Consider the following 18,323-nt stretch of genomic DNA (forward strand, 5'->3'; position numbering starts at 1 on the left):
AGAGAAGTGTTTTAAGGCAAAGGTTCCATGATCAAAGAATTATCATAAAACCATAGAATGGTTTGGGATGGAAAGGACTTGGATTGGAAGCCCCTTGTGCTGTCCTTGGGCATCCCCCAGCAGAGCCTGGCTCCAGCCTCTGGGCACTCCCCCTGCACATCTTGAGCACCAGCAATGAGGTCACCTCTCAGGCTCCTCCTCTCCAAGCTCCAGAGCCCTCAGCTCCCCCAGGCCCTCCTCATGAGGAAGATGTTCCACTGCCTTCAGCATCTTTGTGGCTCTGTGCTGGACTCTCTCAAGCAGTTCCCTGAGGTCTTTCTTGAACTGAGGGTCCCAGAACTGGACACAATATTCCAGATGTGGCCTCAGCAGGGCAGAGTAAAGGGGGTGGAGAACCTCTCTTGACCTACTGACCCTTCTAATTCACCTCAGAATGGCTTTGGCCTTCTTGGCCACCAGAGCACATTGCTGGCTCATGGTCAACCTCCCATCCACCAGGACCCCCAGGTCCTGTTCCCCTTCCCTGCTCTCCAACAGGTCAGTCCCCTACATGTACTGCTCCATGGGGTTGTTCTTTCCAGGTCCAAGACTCTACCCTTGCCCTTGTTGAACATGAAGACCTGTTCTATGTTATGGGTTCTACATGTTGCTGTAGAACAAGTTGAAAACAGGAGTTTGGGGCTGCTCTTTAGAAGGCTAAATGGAGAGCAAGAATAACCTTGGATAAGTATTCAGGTAGCTGGAGAGCATTTGTGTATCAGTGACTACGTGGATGGAGTTATTGATGGTCTATGGCAGCAGCTTAAATAGAAGCCAGATAGAAAGAATCATAGAATGGTCTGGGTTGGAAGGGACCTCCAATGGTCATCCAGTCCAACCCCCCTGCACTCAGCAGGCACATCCCCAACTAGATCAGGTTGCCCAGAGCCTTGTCCAGCCTCACCTTGAATATCTTCAGGCATGAGCCTCAACCATCTCCCTGTGTAACCTGTTGCAGTGATCCACCCATAGTGCAGAACCTGTTCCTAACATCCAAACTAAATCTACTTTAAACTCAAACCATTGCTCTTCATTTTATCACCTGGATGGGTGAGATGGGAGGTTGACCATGAGCCAGCAATATGCCCTTTGTGACCAAGAAGGCCAAATCCATTCTGGGGTGGAGTAGAAGGGCTGTGGTGAGCAGGTCAAGAGAGGTTCTCCTCCCCCTCTACTCTGCCCTGCTGAAGCCACATCTGGAATATTGTGTCCAGTTCTGGAACCCTCAGTTCAAGAAGGACCTCAGGGAACTGCTTGAGAGAGTCCAGCACAGAGCCACAAAGATACTGAAGGCAGTGGAACATCTTCCTCATGAGGAGAGCCTGAGGGAGCTGAGGGCTCTGTAGCTTGGAGAGGAGGAGCCTGAAAGGTGACCTCATTGCTGGTGCTAAGGATGTGCAGGGGGAGTGCCCAGAGGCTGGAGCCAGGCTCTGCTGGGGGATGCCCAAGGACAGCACAAGGGACAGGGGTGGAAGCTGAGGCAGAGGAAGTTCCATGGAAACAGGAGGAAGAATTATTTCCCTGTGAGGGTGACAGATCCCTGGAACAGGCTGCCCAGGGGGGTTGTGGAGTCTCCCTCTCTGGAGATATTCAAAACCAGCCTGGATGTGTTCCTGTGTGATCTGCTCTGGGTGCTCCTGCTCTGGCAGGGGGGTTGGGCTGGATGAGCTTTGGAGGTCCCTTCCAGCCCCTAACATTCTGTGATTCTGTGATCACTACAGGCCTCATAACTCTCATAATTCTCCAGACCTCACAATTCTGTGTACAACAACTTCAACAAAAAATAATCTGTTGGAGGATGAGACATGGTCCATTCTCACCACTTTTGAAGCCACATGAGAGATGGATGCCTTTGGAGCCAAGGAATTAACCATCCTGCACAGGTAGGAAGATTTCAGAGAGCCCAGCAGGAAAGGCTTTTGGTCATTTCCTTCAACACTCAACATTTCTCTCCCCTGACTCCTGGAGAAAACCTCATAGCTGCTTTTACTACACCATGTTTTATAAAGCTCTCCTTGAGGAGCTAGGTGAAAACACCTATGAGAAGGAGCAGGCTGTGTCCTCATGTCATCACACAGTGTGACATCATCCCCTCCAAGCTCTGAACTGTGCTTCAGTTTGATTTTTTTTTTCGGGGGGGGAGGTTGTGTCTGTCTCATATTTACTTCACATGCAGGGAATAAGCAATAGGACAAGAGCAAATGGCCTCAAGTTGCCTCAGGGGAGGTTTATGTTGGACTTGAGGAACAATTTCTTGCCCTTTAGGGTTGTCAAGGTGTTGTCCAGGCTGTCCAGGGCAGTGGTGGAGTCCCCATCCCTGGAGGGGTTTCAAAGCCATGGAGATGTGGTGTTGAGGGACATGGTTCAGTGGTGACCTGGCAGTGCTGGGTGAAGAGTTGGACTTGATGAGCTCAAAGGGCTTTTCCAAACAGAATGATTCTGTGATTCTAGGGTACAGTCTTGTGAGGAGCAATTGAGGGACCTGGGATTGTTGAGCCTGGAGAAAAGGAGGCTGAGGGGAGACCTTCTGGCTTTCTCCATCTCCTTGCAAGGAGGTTGGAGCCAGGTGAGGGTTGGACTCTTCTTCCAAGGGACAAGTGACAGGACAAGAAGAAGCAGCCTCAAGTCACCCCAGGGGAGATTTAGGTTGGACATGAGAAGAAACTTCTTCCCTGAATGGTTCTTAAACACTGGAACAACCTTGGTGATTGAATCCCCATCCCTGGGGACGTGTTTTAAAAGCACAGAGACGTGGTGCTGAGGGACATGGATAAGCAGCAGCCTTGGTAGAGTTAGAGAATGGTTGGACTGGCTGATCTTCAAGGTCTCTTCCAAAGAAAACAATTTCATTCCAAACCTTTGCTTTGATCTCCAAGACTTCCAATGTGCTTTAGTTAAATTAAGGAATGACATTAAGGGCAGAGAGGAAAAACGTAGGGTGATTTGGTGTCACATTCTGGAACAGCTAACATAATTAAGACATATTCTTCATTTGATTTAATAATTCATTGAATTACACTTGGATTACTTAATAAATGAGGAACATTACCCACACCACATTAGTCACAGGTGAGGAAACCCACGTACAAGGATGAGAGCAATTCATTCAACAAGTTGATAGACCCAGGGTCCCCCAGGAACCCCCACGCACACCTCCTCGAGTGCCAAACTGCAGGTATAAATCTCAGGTTCTCATCTCACTCATATTCATTTCACTCAGCTAATTTTGATAGCATTTCAGGACTGCACTGCAGGTGAAAAATAATGGTCTTGTTCAAAATAAACCTCCACGTTGCCTCTTCTCAAAGGTCCACTCTTGGATCATGAAGCCCATCTGATGCCTCAGCAAAGGGCAGGAGGAAAACTGCTCCTTATAGAAGCTCCAAAGTGCACTCAGGCAAGAGGATGTTGAGGGGGCTGGAGCATGTCTGTGAGAAGCAAAGGCTGAGAGCCCTGGAGCTGGAGAAGATCAGCCCCAGAGGGGATGTGAGCAATGCTCAGCAAGAGCTGAAGAACCTGTGGGGGGCAAGAGGCTGGGGCCAGACTCTGCTCAGTGGTGCCCAGGGACAGGACAAGGGGCAAGGGGCACAAAGTGGGACCCAGGAGGATCAATTTGAACAGGAGGAGAAAGTTGTTTGGTGTGAAGGTGCTGAAGGGCTGGAGCAGGCTGCCCAGAGAGGTTGTGGAGTCTCCTTGTGTGAAGAGCTTCCAACCCCCCTGGGCATTGTGCTGCTGGGCAAGCTGCTGTGGGTGCCCTGCTTTAGCAGGGGAGGTTGGGCTGGGTGAGCTCCAGAGGTCCCTTCTAACCTCACCACTCTGGGATTCTGTGAAAAGTAGCTCTCTACCTGTGACTTTGGGGTGACCCAAGGATCAGAGACAGCATCAGCTGATTCTCCAGTGCATGGGTTGAGGGAGTCTACACCACAGCCCTTCCTGGTATGTACCACTTTGGTTAAAAACAACAGACTTTTTGTCACCACTTCTATATGAACAACTGACCTGAGCTGAGAACACACTGACTTCTGCAGCTATGTACTCCAGGCCTGCAATTTTTCTCTTCACTCCATTCACTCCCTCTTTATTTATTCTTTATCCACTGTTTATTTGATAGGAAATAACTGCCACAGTAATAGGTTGCAATCTTCTCTTTTATAGAATATACAAATACAGGCTACATCAGAGTTATCTGGCCCCCTCATCCTCCTCATCACCTAACTCTTGGTAAAAATGCAAGGCAAGCTTCTAGGACAGGTTATGAAGGTGTCTTGGCTTGAAAACAAAGATTGTTCCTCTCTGCAGAGATGCCTCAAAGCTTTAAACCATATTCTAATTGGACTCCCATACCTTTCATTACAAAAGCTTCTGGTTATCTGGAAGCATGGACTGAGACCTGCAAAGAATTCTGCAAAGAACAAAAGCCTCAAGGTAGCATAGCCAAAGGTGAAAATGATTTGATGATCATTTTGTGTTAATGGAGTATTGCTAGTGTTAAAACAAAGCTGAAATACAAAGCACTGCTCTTGCTGAGCATCTTCCTCCACTTAAGCCTGCAGCAGCATCACTCTTCACTGGCCTGACTCTGTGCCATGCTGAGGGCTTCCCACAAAGGCTGAGCTGAAATTCTTGGTGATTATCTGAAATCTTATCTGGAGCTGTGTGAGAAGATACCTGAACCCCTTAAATGACAAACTTAAACCTTAAATACACAGATGATGCATATTGACCACTACATGATTATGATATAACTGTGAAATGCCTTTTGATAGCTTGCTGATAACAACTTGTCTTCATGTAATTTAACTAACCCTTGTTTGCTAAGGTGCTCTGTAAGCCAGGAGACAAATAAAATAAAAAAACAAGTAGAAGAGGGAGAGAGAAATCAGATTAAACTTTAGATCTCTGGTTGGCATAGGTTTAGCAAGCAGTGGAACTTAGAATCTAGTGTGTTTTTCTTGGAAAAACTAAGGGCAAACATCTGAGCCAAACAAACTACATCTTTTCCAGTTCCTAAATGCATAATAAGACAAAACCAAAACAAAATCAGAAGGAAAGTGTTCCACTGCTAAGCATCCCTTTGTGTCTCACAGGACAAGAAGTTTGCTTGCCATTAGAGTTCACTTTATAGTTATTATGATTGGTCATACTGCAGCTGAAGAGGGAAGTTAATATTCTCAATAAAACAAAAAAAATCATTCTAATACCTTAAATGGACAGCTCTCTCTACCTCTACTGCAGAAGAGGTCTCTTCTCCCTAGCATGAGGTAACAGAAGGAGGGGAAATAGCCAGGAATTGTGCTGGGGAGATTTAGGTTGGAGATTAGCAACAATTTCTTTGCTGCAAGAGTGGTTAGGGATTGGCACAGGCTGCCCAAGGAGGTGGTGGAGTCCCCATCCCTGGAGGTGCTCAAGAATAGTGTAGACATGGTACTTTGGGACATGGTTTAGTGGCCATGGTGGTGTTGGGTTGATGGTTGGACTCAAAGATCTTGGAGGACTTTTCCAATCAAACCAATTCTATAATTCCATGAAGAAAAAAAAATAAAAAAAAAAAAACCAAACCAAGGTACTAAAACCCAGAACATCAAAATCACACTAAGTAATCATAGAATGGGTCAGGTTGGAAGGGACCTCAGAGATCATCCACTCCAACCTTCCTGTCATGGGCTGAGTCAGGTAGACTCAGCTGCTCATGGCCTCACCCAACCTGGCCTCAATCACCTCCAGAGAGGAGGCAGCCACAACCTCCCTGGGCAGCCTATTCCAGAGTCTCAGCAGCCTCACACTGAAGAACTTCTTCCTCAGCTCCAGTCTAACCCTGCTCTGCCTCAGCTTCAAACCATTCCCCCTTGTCCTGTCTCTAGACACCCTCAGGAAAAGTCTCTCTGCAGCCTTCCTGCAGGATCCCTTCAGGTACTGGCAGTAAGTGAAAACCTACCTTGTCAAACCCCTCTCACAGTATTACACCTCACCACTAATAAAATTAATTACTTTAACTAATTACCTCCATTTGAACATTCATCATCCTCAAGTCAACCATTCCTGTCACTCAGCAGCTTGGTAGACATCAACCAGCATCCCTCCCACCACCAATCCCATAACCTCCACCAGTGTGTGCCCACATGGACCTCATCAAACAGCCAAAATGCTGCCCCTTCCCTGTGAGCCAGTGACTAAATATCTAAGCTGGCTCTAAAAGAAAGACACTTTTCATAATCACCCAACAATCTGCTAAGTAACAGCATCTGGACAGGCTTTAGGGAAAGCCTGCCAGGGGTCTGGGCTGAATGGGAAACAGGTGCTGCAGCTCTGTGCCATGTAATAACCTCATTTACTGCTGAGCCCAAAGGTTACAGGACTAATAGCTGCCTTGTGGTGATCAGGGAAAGCAGAGGCAATGGCCATTCTCAAACATCTGGGATATATTTTACATACTTGCAACATATGCTTCAGTTTCAATTAAAGCGAAGCTTTGGCACGTTTGTTAATCTTTCTACTTTTATTGCATAAGAAGACCTGTTTACCTGACTTTTCTCTTATACCCCATGGGGGAAAAAAAAAGAAAGAAAAAGATAAAATGAACTGAAATAACCACAGAGAAATAATAGAAGCCAGAGGACACCACCAGCTGGTTGGTGCAAAATCTGTGTTTGTTTCCTTCACAAACCCCCTTTTTTAGCACAAAGCTGCAAGAAAAACACAGATATGGACTGAAATGGAATCAGAGAATGGCTTGAAAAAGAGGAAGGGGAAGGAGAAGGGGAAAGGGAAGGGGAAGGGGAAGGAGAAGGGGAAAGGGAAGGGGAAGGAGAAGGGGTAGGGGGACAAGGGACAGGGTAGGGGAAAGGGAAGGGGAAAGGGGAAAGGGAAAAGGGGAAAGGGAAGGGGAAAGGGAAAGGGAAAGGGGGAAGGGAAGGTTTGGGAAGGGAAGGTTTGGGAAGGGAAGGGAAGGTTTGGGAAGGTTTGGGAAGGGAAGGGAAGGGAAGGGAAGGGAAGGGAAGGGAAGGTTTGGGAAGGGAAGGGAAGGGAATGGAAGGGAAGGGAAGGGAAGGGAAGGTTTGGGAAGGGAAGGGAAGGTTTGGGAAGGGAAGGTTTGGGAAGGGAAGGGAAGGTTTGGGAAGGTTTGGGAAGGGAAGGGAAGGGAAGGTTTGGGAAGGGAAGGGAAGGGAAGGGAAGGTTTGGGAAGGGAATGTTTGGGAAGGTTTGGGAAGGGAAGGTTTGGGAAGGTTTGGGAAGGGAAGGTTTGGGAAGGGAAGGTTTGGGAAGGGAAGGTTTGGGAAGGTTTGGGAAGGGAAGGGAAGGTTTGGGAAGGGAAGGTTTGGGAAGGGAAGGTTTGGGAAGGGAAGGTTTGGGAAGGGAAGGTTTGGGAAGGGAAGGGAAGGTTTGGGAAGGGAAGGTTTGGGAAGGGAAGGTTTGGGAAGGGAAGGGAAGGGAAGGGAAGGGAAGGGAAGGGAAGGGAAGGGAAGGGAAGGGAAGGGAAGGGAAGGGAAGGGAAGGGAGACAAAATCAGTCCTAACTATGTGCTTAACAGCCTAGCCCAGTGCAAATCAAGAGTCATAACTACACATGGGAGTCCACACGTGCTTGTACTAAAAAGTGTAATTTCCTTTCCCATTCAAACAGCATATCCCATCACAAGAGCTCAAACTGTTTGCAATTATGAAGACATCTTTAAATTTACAAAAAAAACCCACAAAAAACCCCAAACCACAAAAATCAAGCTAAACACCTTCTGCACAGAAAAGACAGCTCTTAAATATTCAACAACAGGGCTCACTGAAAGCATGTGGTAATGTCACTCCTCAATTCTATTCAACCTTGGTAACTGGAGCTAGGGTGAAAAAAAAATAATGTTTGAACTCTGGTGTCACTTTGACAAAGCTGAATATTAGATCACAAGACTGGAGCCCCAGAGTGATATTTCTAATTGGCTGTGTTCTGCCTGGCTTCTGCTAATCGCCAGAGAACGGGGGTGGTGTCTGCTTGTGTGTGTGTGTGAGGGTGACCCCCACCTTCATCTACCCCCTTTTAGAGGAGTTTGTTGATCAATTCCCCACCCAAAAGAACAGTAAGTGGTAACTACAGAGGCTGGTTGAAACTACAAGCAGCCAAGCACTGCTCTTTGTGGGCTCATCACAGTGATTAAAATATCCAGGAACACACCTGCTGGGGGTGATACTTTTTTGTATCAGCTCAGGAAGGAAGGAGAGAAAATGGCCTCAAATGGATGGCAAGATCAGTGTTTATCAGGAAAAGAAATGATGATCCAGAGCCAGCACCTTGAGGTAAAATACAAGCTCTCCACAGCTACATGACTGACCTTTGCAATAAATCATACATTTTATTGTCAGGAGTGTGTGCTTGTTCCAGTTAGTGTTAAAAATCATCACCTGCGGAGACAGCCTGAGAGAGTTGGGGTTGTGCAGTCTGGAGAGGAGAAGGCTCCCAGGAGACCTCATTGTGGCCTTCCAGGATCTGAAGGGGGCTCCAAGAAAGCTGGGGAGGGACTTTTGAGGGTGTCAGAGAGTGATAGGACTGGGGAGAATGGAACAAAACTAGAAGTGGGGAGATTCAGATTAGATGTTAGGAGGAAATTCTTCCCCATGAGTGTGGTGAGACACTGGCAGAGGTTGCCCAGGGAGGTGGTGGAAGCCTCATCCCTGGAGGTTTTTGCAGCCAGTCTGGATGTGGCTGTGAGCAACCTGCTGTGGTGTGAGGTGTCCCTGCCCATGGCAGGGGGTTGGGACTGGATGAGCCTTGAGGTCCCTTCCAACCCTGACAATTCTATGATTCTATGACCTACATGTTTGGTGAAAGGAGGGTTTGTGACTAACAGCAATCACTGACTCTGGAATGATTTAAGCTAATAATTTCAGTGATGTGTGGAAGAACTCCACAGAATAACTTGCTGTCTATTGTAAGAGGCTTGAGTTGGCAACACAGCAGGAAAAATACTTTTTTTAACATGATTTTTAAACATCTTTTATTTATTTTTTGGTGAGTTAAAAACTTTTTTAGATTATTAAAAAAAAATTAAATTAATTTTTAAAAGACTCATGATTTTTAAAATTATTTTTAAATGTTTTAAAAGATTTTTTAAATTTTTAAAATATTAATACAATTTAATATCTATAAAAGTATTTTTAAAAATTTAAAATTATTTTTAAATTTTAAAATTGTTTTAAAATTAATTTTTAAATTTTAATTTTTTAAAATTATTTTTAATTTTAAATTATTTTTAAAGTTAAATTATTTAAAATATTCAAAAAATTTATAAAAAGTTTAAAAATTATTTTTTAAATTTGTTTTAATGATTTTTAAATTATTTTTAAAATTTGTTTTAATGATTTTTTAAAATTATTTTTAAAATTTGATTTAATGATTTTAAATTATTTTTTAAATTTGATTTAATGATTTTTTAAAATTGTTTTTAAAATTTGATTTAATTTTTTAAAATTATTTTTTTATTTGCCTAAATGATTTTTAAAAAATATTTTAAAAATTTGTTTTAATGTTTTTTAAATATTATTTTTAAAATTTGTTTTAGTGATTTTTTTAAACTTCTTATAAAAATTGATTAAATAATTTTTTAAAATTATTTTTAAAACTTGTTTTAATGATTTTGGTTTTTAAAATTATTTCTGAAATTTGCTTTAATGTTTTGGTTTTTTTCTTTATAAAGCATCTCTCAGACCTCAGCTCTTAGCTAACAGAAGAAAAACTATTCAGGGGATTAAACTAACGAGGGTGAATTTTCTGACATTTCAAATGCTGCTGCCAGCAGATGAATTCTTACAGTGATCTGTAACTCATACATCTCAACTAGAAACAAAAGTCAAGGGCATAAATTAAGAGTCATTGTGTTTCTCCTCTTCAAAGAGGGGAAGGGAAGAAATCATTGCTTTAACACAACAGAAGTGGGGGGAACGCTTGCCAAGGTCAAAATCATCCTGTGTTTTCCTTTGGAGTTCCTTTAACATCATCTGGGTTTGTCCACTTTTCTCCCACAAACATCACTTTCCTGGCATGAACACAGCAGGACAGCTTCCTTCACTGAGCTCTCCCCAGCAGAAAGCCTTCTCTGACAGTTTTAGGCTGATGTCTAGGAAATTTCTCAGAGATCTTGACTGGAAAGTGATGGAATGCAGATAGATGGAGTCCATCATCAGTATGTTTGTAGATGACACCAAGTTGGGGGCAGGTGTGGATCTGTAAGAGGGTAGGAGGGCTCTGCAGAGGGACCTTACCAGGCTGGACAGATGGACAGAGTCCAAGGGCATGAGATTGAACAAGTCTGAGTGCTGGGATTTACACTTTGGCTACAACAACCCCAGGCAGTGCTACAGGCTGGGGACAGAGTGGCTGGAGAGCAGCCAGGCAGAAAGGGACCTGGGGGTGCTGGGTGACAGCAGCTGAACAGGAGCCAGCAGTGTGCCCAGGTGGCCAAGAAGGCCAATGGCATCCTGGCCTGCATCAGCAAGAGTGTGGCCAGCAGGAGCAGGGAACTCATCCTGCCCTGTGCTCAGCACTGGTTAGGACACACCTTGAGTGCTGTGTCCAGGTCCGGGCTCCTCAGTTCAAGAAAGATGTTGAGATGCTGGAAGGTGTCCAGAGAAGGGCAAAAAGGCTGGGGAGGGGTCTGGAGCACAGCCCTGTGAGGAGAGGCTGGGGGAGCTGGGGGTGTTCAGCCTGGAGAAGAGGAGGCTCAGGGCAGACCTCATTGCTGTCTACAACTACCTGAAGGGAGGTTGTAGCCAGGTGGGGGTTGGGCTCTTCTCCCAGGCAAGCACCAGAACAAGAGGACACAGTCTCAAGCTGTGCAGAGGGAAGTTTAGGTTGATCTTACAAAGAAGTTCTTCCCAGAAAGAGAGATTGCCCTTGGGACGTGCTGCCCAGGGAGGTGGTGGGGTCAATGTCCCTGGGGGTGTTTAAGAAGAGACTGGATGAGGCTCTTAGTGACATGGTCTAGTTGACTAGCTAGGGTTGGGTGATTGGTTGGACTTTGATGGTCTTAGAGGTCTCTTCCAACCTGGCTGATTCTGTGAAATTACCATTGGATGTAAAGGGGAAATAATGACAAGGTCTAAACAATTCCATTGGTCTGATCACTAACATAAAGTTCATTGTATAAACTACAATTCTCATTTCTTTGCTCTAGCAGATACTAGCTGGTTGCTTCTGCTGGCTTGCTGTGGTGGGTTAAAATTGCCCCCAAAATAAAATTGCCAGAGCAGCCCAGATGGAAGCAAGTGAAGCTGTATTTACAAGCAAAACTCCAACGTAGAAATGTGGAATGCAAGGAATAGTACAAAATAGACAATGCCTACAAGTGTTGACAGCTTATAAACACAAGAACCCCCCTGGACAAAACCAGGGGGTACCAACAGCTTCCTCCTCTTCCCCCCTCCCTCCTGAATGAGGGACAAGAGAAAAGAGGAGAAAAGCAGAGAGCAGCTTCTTAGTACTAAGGCACAACAAAGAATGCAGCCAAGATCAGCAACAGCCAAGCACCAGCTAGGACCTGCTGGAGTGAAGAAGCCAGAAAGAGTTCACACAACTAACTTATGTTAGTTAGTTATGGGATTCTTGAGGCCTTACCAATACATTCCCTGTTATATCCAATGGTCAGTTACTCACATTCTAACACTTTCCTACTCAATCTGTGGAAAAATTTCCTAAAACTACCACACTTGCTGACCTTGGCTGCACTTCTTTTTTGTGGCTAAGTACTAACGAGCTACTCCCTGCTCTTCTCTCTCTTTTCCCTTCTACAGGTGGGGGAGGAAGGAAGCAGGGAGGGGGAAGCTGTTGGTAACCCTCTGGTTTTGTCCAAGGGGGAGTTCTTGTGTTGTTTATAAATTGTAAATACCTGTAAATATTGTATATTTTCATAGAATCATAGAATGGTCCAGGGTGGAAGGGACATCCAAAGATCATCCAGTCCAACCTCCCTGCACTCAGCAGGGACATCCCCAACTAGATCATGTTGCCCAGGGCTTCATCAAGCCTCACCTTGAATATCTCCAGGGAAGGGGCATCAACCACCTCCATGGGCAACCTGTTCCAGTCTTCCACCACCCTCATACTAAAGAACTTCTTCCTGATATCCAATCTAAATCTGCTCTGCTCTAGTTTGAAGCCATTGGCCCTTGTCCTGTATCACTGCAGGCCTTTGCAGTCCGTCTCCATCCTTCTTGTAGCGCCCTTCAGGTTCTGATAGGCTGCTCTTAGGTCTCCCTGGAGCCTTCTCCTCTCCATGCTGAACACCCCCAGCTCCCTCAGCCTTGCCTACAGGCAGAGCTGCTCCAACCCCCTGATCATTTTCCTGGCCCCCCTCAGGACCCTCTCCATCAGGTCCATGTCCTTCCTATATTGAGGTGTCCAGACCTGCACAGAACACTCCAGATGAGGTCTCAGCAGAGCCAAGTGGCAGAATCACCTCTCTGGCTGTGCTGGCAACACTGCTTTGGATGCAGCCCAGGATGTGATTTGCCTTCTGGGCTGCAAGATCCCCCTGCCTGATCTTGTCCATTTTGTACATATTCATTGCATTTCATATTTCTAGATGGTAGATTTACTTGTAAATACAGCTTCATTTGGTCTCCAACTGAGCTGGTCTGGCAAATTTTATCCTGGGGGGGGAGGTAATTTCAACCCACCACACCATCCCACCATTGCTTCAGCAGCACAAGGTCATTCTAATTTGTTTTCCCCCCCTCTCCCTGGGGGACAATCCAAGCAGTCCCCATTGCTGGGCTCAACAAGATGTGGAAATAAGTTGTTATTTACTGTGGCTGCAAAATCCTCCACCCAACCAGCAGCCTCCAAACCTAACTGCATCAGCTCGAATTGCTGAACCACCAGCCAGGGTTGTCTTGGCTTGCAGGGGGTCCATGGTGTGAGCTTCACAGGATCACAGGCTCCAGCATGGTGGGGGTGGGAAGGGAGCTCTGGAGATCATCAAGTCCAAGCCCCCTGCCAGAGCAGGACCATAGAACCCAGCACAGGTCCCACAGGAACACATCCAGATAGGGCTGGAAAGGCTCCAGAGAAGGAGACTCCACAACCTCTCTGGGCAGCCTGCTCCAGGGCTCTGTGACCCTCCCAACAGTTCCTCCCAGTGCAGAATTTCCTCCTGATGTTGAGGTGGAACCTCCTGTGCTGGAATTTATATCCCCTTGTCCTGTCCCAGGGTGCAACTGAGCAGAGGCTACCCCCTCCCTCTTGACCTCCAGCCCTAAGATATTTATAGGCATTTATTAAATCCCCTCTCATTCTTCTCTTCTCCAGACTGAGTTGGAACATCCATGGGGAATGGTGGTTATTTAAATGTCACGTGGAGTGCAAAACATTTCAGCTATTCTTCTACCAAGCCTTCCCTGGAAGATTACAGATGTCAATATCCCATCTTTAACCAGTATGGAGTTGCTATTTCTACAACCATTTTTTTTCCTTCCCCCTTCTAAAGTGCAGCTCTATTTGTAATACTCAAGACAGGACAAATTTTTGTCCTTCAGAAACAGTTGTCACTGCAGTTATCTTCACAAGAGCTATCAAATTCCAGACAGGCTGAATTATTTTTGTGCCTGGCAGATAAAAAAAAAAAAAAATTGACCCAGCTCTGGACCAAGGGAAAAAAATCAGGATTTATAGTCCTCTATCCTTTCCTGCAACACAGTGCAGCATTGTTAGGATGATAAACAGCTCTGTCCAATTTTCAGGACTAAAACACTTCAACTCCTTTTTTTAACTGTCTGTAAAAACAGTGTCATGTCTAAATTCTCCCATCCCCAGATACCCAAGTGCTAGGAAAGATAATTACCTTGTCATCTCTGTCATCCTCTTCTTCCTCGTCCTCTAGCATGTCCTCCACTACCTGCAGACAGAAACAGTAGTAAGTTGTCGTGATTTAAAAAGGAAGAGTTTTGTTCTGTCAATTCTATAGCCTTTTTTTTTGCTTTCTTTTTTATTTAGTAGATGAAAACTTTATTAACATTTGAAATAAAAGCACAGAAGGAAAAATGTAGAGATAGGAAAAAGGAGGGAAAGAAATAAAGGGGAGGAAAAAAAAAAAGCCAGCTGATCTAGAGATCCAAATTTAGGGAATTTAATTGACCTACATTAGGGAGTGGAAAAACCTTCCTGCACAAAACTCTTGCTTGACAATTTTAAGTATTTAAAAGGCAGCTGAAAAAAAAAAAACCCACACAGGATTGTTTTAACTCAGGGAATCCTTTGCCAGCTCCACCACTGCCTGTGCAACGCACACAAACCCTTGGCTTTAAATGTGCTGTTACCTGCAGAAACAGACAACCCTTTTGAGCAGAATTTACAGCATTTATGAACAATACAAAGCCTCAGAACAAATTCATAGTAGCTTATCACCTCCTTATGATCTGCAACAATCATATATACCATATGCTCTATCAGCATTAGCACTGCTTTTGGGTTTAATTGAGGTTTTTTGTTGCTTTTTTTTTTTTTTTTTTTTTTGTTAAAAGTGATTTTATACAATCTGTGCACCTAACTTTGTGCAGATTCACTGTTAGCTGCAGATGCCACATCTCTGCATCTCTGTTTTCTTTCTTTCTTTGTTTTTTTTCCATTTAAACAGGATTTTCAGCCTAGCACTGTGGAATACACCCACAGACAGACCTCATCCCACAAATATTAATAATTATTAATCACACCATGAGCACGGAATGAACCAGCATCAAATCTAGCACACAGAGAGATTAAATGATTTTCCAAAGATGGTCAGTGGCAGATTCAGACTTAAAACTCACAAATCCCTCTCTCATAACTCTGTGATCAAGTCTCCAGCCCATGGGGGAAAATTCTCTGTTCTCAGAATTGGAATACAAGTTGTGCCTCCTCATAGCCAGAAAATAACGTCACTCTTTATATCATTATTCGTATCTGGGCCCTTATTAGGATCTGAGAAAAGCATTAAAAAAGACCTTGGAGTGCTGGTGGGCAGCAAGTTCTGCATGGCACAACAATGTGCTCTGGTGGCCAAGAGAGCCAATGGGATCCTGGGGTGCAGCAAGAAAGGTGTCCAGCAGGGCTAGGGAAGTTCTTCTGCCTCTCTACTCTGCCCTGCTCAGACCACCCCTGCAATCCTGTGTCCAGTTTGGGGCTCCCCAGTTCCAGAGAGACAGAGACCTGCTGGAGAGAGTCCAAGGCAGAGCCAGGAGGATGATTTGGGGACTTGAGCATCTCCCCTGGGAAGAGAGCCTGAGAGCCCTGGGGCTGTTTAGTGTGGAGAAGAGAAGGCTGAGAGGGATCTGATCAATGTCTATCAATAGCTGAGGGGTGGGTGTCAAGGGGAGGGGGCCAGGCTCTTTTGGGTGGTTCCCAGTGATAAGCCAAGGAACAATGGGTTCAAAGTTGAACCAGGAAGATTTCAGCTCACCATGAGGAGAAACTTCTTGACAGTGAGGGTGACAGAGCCCTGGAGCAGGCTGTCCAGGGGGTTGTGGAGTCTCCTTCTCTGGAGCCTTTCAAAGCCCACCTGGATGCATTCCTGTGCAGACTACCCTGAGTGATCCTGTTCTGGCAGGGCTTGGATGTGGCACTTGGAGCCATGGTTTAGTTGTCAGGAGGTGTTATGTAATAGGTTGGACTTGATGATCTCTAAGGTCTTTTCCAACCTGGTTGATTCTGTGATTCTGTGATTCTGCAGAACTTCCTCCTGATGCCACCAAGCCCAAATCCATGTCCAAGAACTTTAACATTATCCAAGAATCACAGAATTGTCAGGGTTGGAAGGGACCTCAAGGCTCAGCCAGTTCCAACCCCCCTGCCATGGGCAGGGACACCTCACACCACAGCAGGTTGCTCACAGCCACATCCAGCCTGGCTGCAAAAACCTCCAGGGATGAGGCTTCCACCACCTCCCTGGACAACCTGTGCCTGTGTCTCACCACCCTCATGGGGAAGAATTTCTTCTTCCCATTTCAAGTTTTGCTCCATTTCCCCCAGTCCTATCACTCTCTGACATCCTAAGAAGTCCTTCACTAGCTTTCTTGTAGTCCACTTCAGATCCTGGAAGGCCACAAGAATGTTAAAGAGCCAAATGTAGAACTTTAATCCTGTAAGAGTTAAAGAGCTAAATGTAGAACTTAAACCCCAAAAGCATGTGGATCAGAAGGCTTCCTCCAAGTCATGTCAACCATCAAGAAGGTCCCAGTCCACCATGCTACATGGGCTCATGCAAAATGTGGACAGACTTAAAATGCATGTCCCATAGAGCATTCTGCACACCTGCAAGCCAACTACACAGATCAAAAAAAATATTGGCAGTTTCAGCATGATCATCCTTGAGCCCAGTCCCAAAACATCTCTAATGGTGAGCCTGGGATGCTGGAGAAGAAGGAGCCTCCAATTCTGTCTACTGGCTACTCTGTCCTGGAGCTTAGAATCAAGAGAAAAAACTAGAAACACAAAAAACACAAGGGAGAAGCATGACTCAGGCAACCCAGAAAAATATGACTCTTGAATTTTTTCCTGCCCAGAAGAGTTTTAGCAGGAGGAGCCTGACTGAATCTTCTGTAGCGTCTGACCTGGTGCCAGGTAAGCAGATGTACTTTTGAGTCCCCTCAGGCTGAAGAAAGAATCAAGGACTATGCTCTAGGCTATTCATCAAGACAGACAGATCACTAACCATGAAGAAAAAGCCTTCCTCCTTAGTTCCTCCTCTATTTCCATTTTAGGTCATTTCTGCTTCAGTTTTTAAAGAAGGGGGACCAGAGACAGTACCCAGAGAATCATGGAATCACAGAATTGTTTTGGTTGGAGGAGCTCTCTCTAAGATCATCAGTTCCAACCCTCAACCCAACCCCACCATGGCCACCAAACCATGTCTCCAAGTGCCATGGCCACAGCTTGCTGCAACACCTCCAGGGATGGGGACTGCACCACCTCCTTGGGCAGCCTGTGTCAATCCCTGACCACTCCTACAGCACACAAACTGTTCCTCGTGTCCAACCTAAACCTCCTCTGGCACACTTTCAGGACATTTCCTTCTAACACTTGATACTAGGGAGGAGAGTCCAACCCCCAGCTGGCTGCAGCCTCCTCTCAGGGAGCTGCAGAGAGCAACGAGGTCTCCTTCAACCTCCTCTTCTCCACACTAAACCCTCCCCCAGTTCCCTCAGCTGCTCCTCCCCAGCTCTGTTCTCCAGACTCTTCCCCACCTTTGTTACCCTTCTCTGGACATGCTCCAATCCCTCAATGTCCTCCTTGGAGTGAGGGGCTCCAAACTGAAGCCAGCACACAAGCTGTGGCCTCACCAGTGGCCAGCACAGGGCCATGACCACTTCTCCACTCCTGCTGGTCAGAGTCTGGCATGGTCCCACCTCTCAGCACTGAGAGAGGGAAATGTTGAGGGCATGTTGCTGTTGTGCTTGTCAGCCTCTGCTTAGCTCTGTACCATTTCACACATCCCACCTGGAGGTGTCTGAGAGGTCCTGTCCTCTCTGTGGAAGCTAAGGCACTTCCACTTTCCCATGCACCCACATCACCTCCTAGCTCCTTGTGTCTCCTAGCACCTCACTGTCATCTTTCTTGGGCTTTCCCAAGGATCTGAGGAGATGAGCTGTGCTGGACTGACCAAGTGCTTGAAATAAACCCATCCTAAACCTTGTAAAGCAGGTGGTGGCAGTGACTAATTTATGAGGCAGCTCCAGAAACCCCAGCACGATGTGGAACTGAGAAGGCAGGGTGAAAACAAGTTGTTAAAGGCTGCAGTGAGATGGAAACAACTCTGAAATCAGTTTTGCCACACACACACACACACACATACAAAGTGTCTGCAATTACATCATTAGGTGAGTAAACCCAAGGTGTAAACCTGAATCTGTTGACTCACTCAGATGCTGCCTACGCCTGGAGCTGACTGAACTCAGTAGGTCTCTTTTTGACACTAATATTCCCCAGACACTTAAAGATCTCTTTTATGTACACCCAGAAATTCCTTTTGACAGGATGAAACAGCTGAGTGTCTTTCTCACATTACTGCTGCAGTTAGTGTGGAGGCAATCAGCTGATGTAGAAACCTCCAAAATTATTGCCAGCAGAATCCCAGCGAGCTGGGAGTTGGAAGGGACCTCTGGACCCAGTCCAACCCCCACGAGAAAGCACCTCACTGAAGTCTAAATTATCCAGGTAGTAATACTTCAAACTCCCTGCCCAGGGACGTTGTGGATGTCCCTTCCAGCCCCAAACACTCTGTGATTCTGTGAAACACAATTTTCCTCCTCTTTTCCCCATTTAACGACCTCAAA

The 18,323-nt window shown here is 45.7% G+C and overlaps 1 protein-coding gene across 1 annotated transcript in view; it reads right to left on the reverse strand.

The window, feature by feature from the left end:
* LOC128979870 (multiple C2 and transmembrane domain-containing protein 1-like) overlaps window positions 1-18,323 on the reverse strand; it is a 184,553-nt gene that overhangs the window by 49,355 nt on the left and 116,875 nt on the right. Inside the window, exon 8 of the mRNA XM_054398288.1 lies at window positions 13,859-13,912. Within this exon, the coding sequence (XP_054254263.1) occupies window positions 13,859-13,912 (54 nt within the window). The remainder of the gene's footprint in view (window positions 1-13,858; window positions 13,913-18,323) is intronic.

The sequence above is a fragment of the Indicator indicator genome, chromosome Z (assembly GCF_027791375.1).
Source record: "Indicator indicator isolate 239-I01 chromosome Z, UM_Iind_1.1, whole genome shotgun sequence".
NCBI classification, from domain to species: Eukaryota; Metazoa; Chordata; class Aves; order Piciformes; family Indicatoridae; genus Indicator; species Indicator indicator.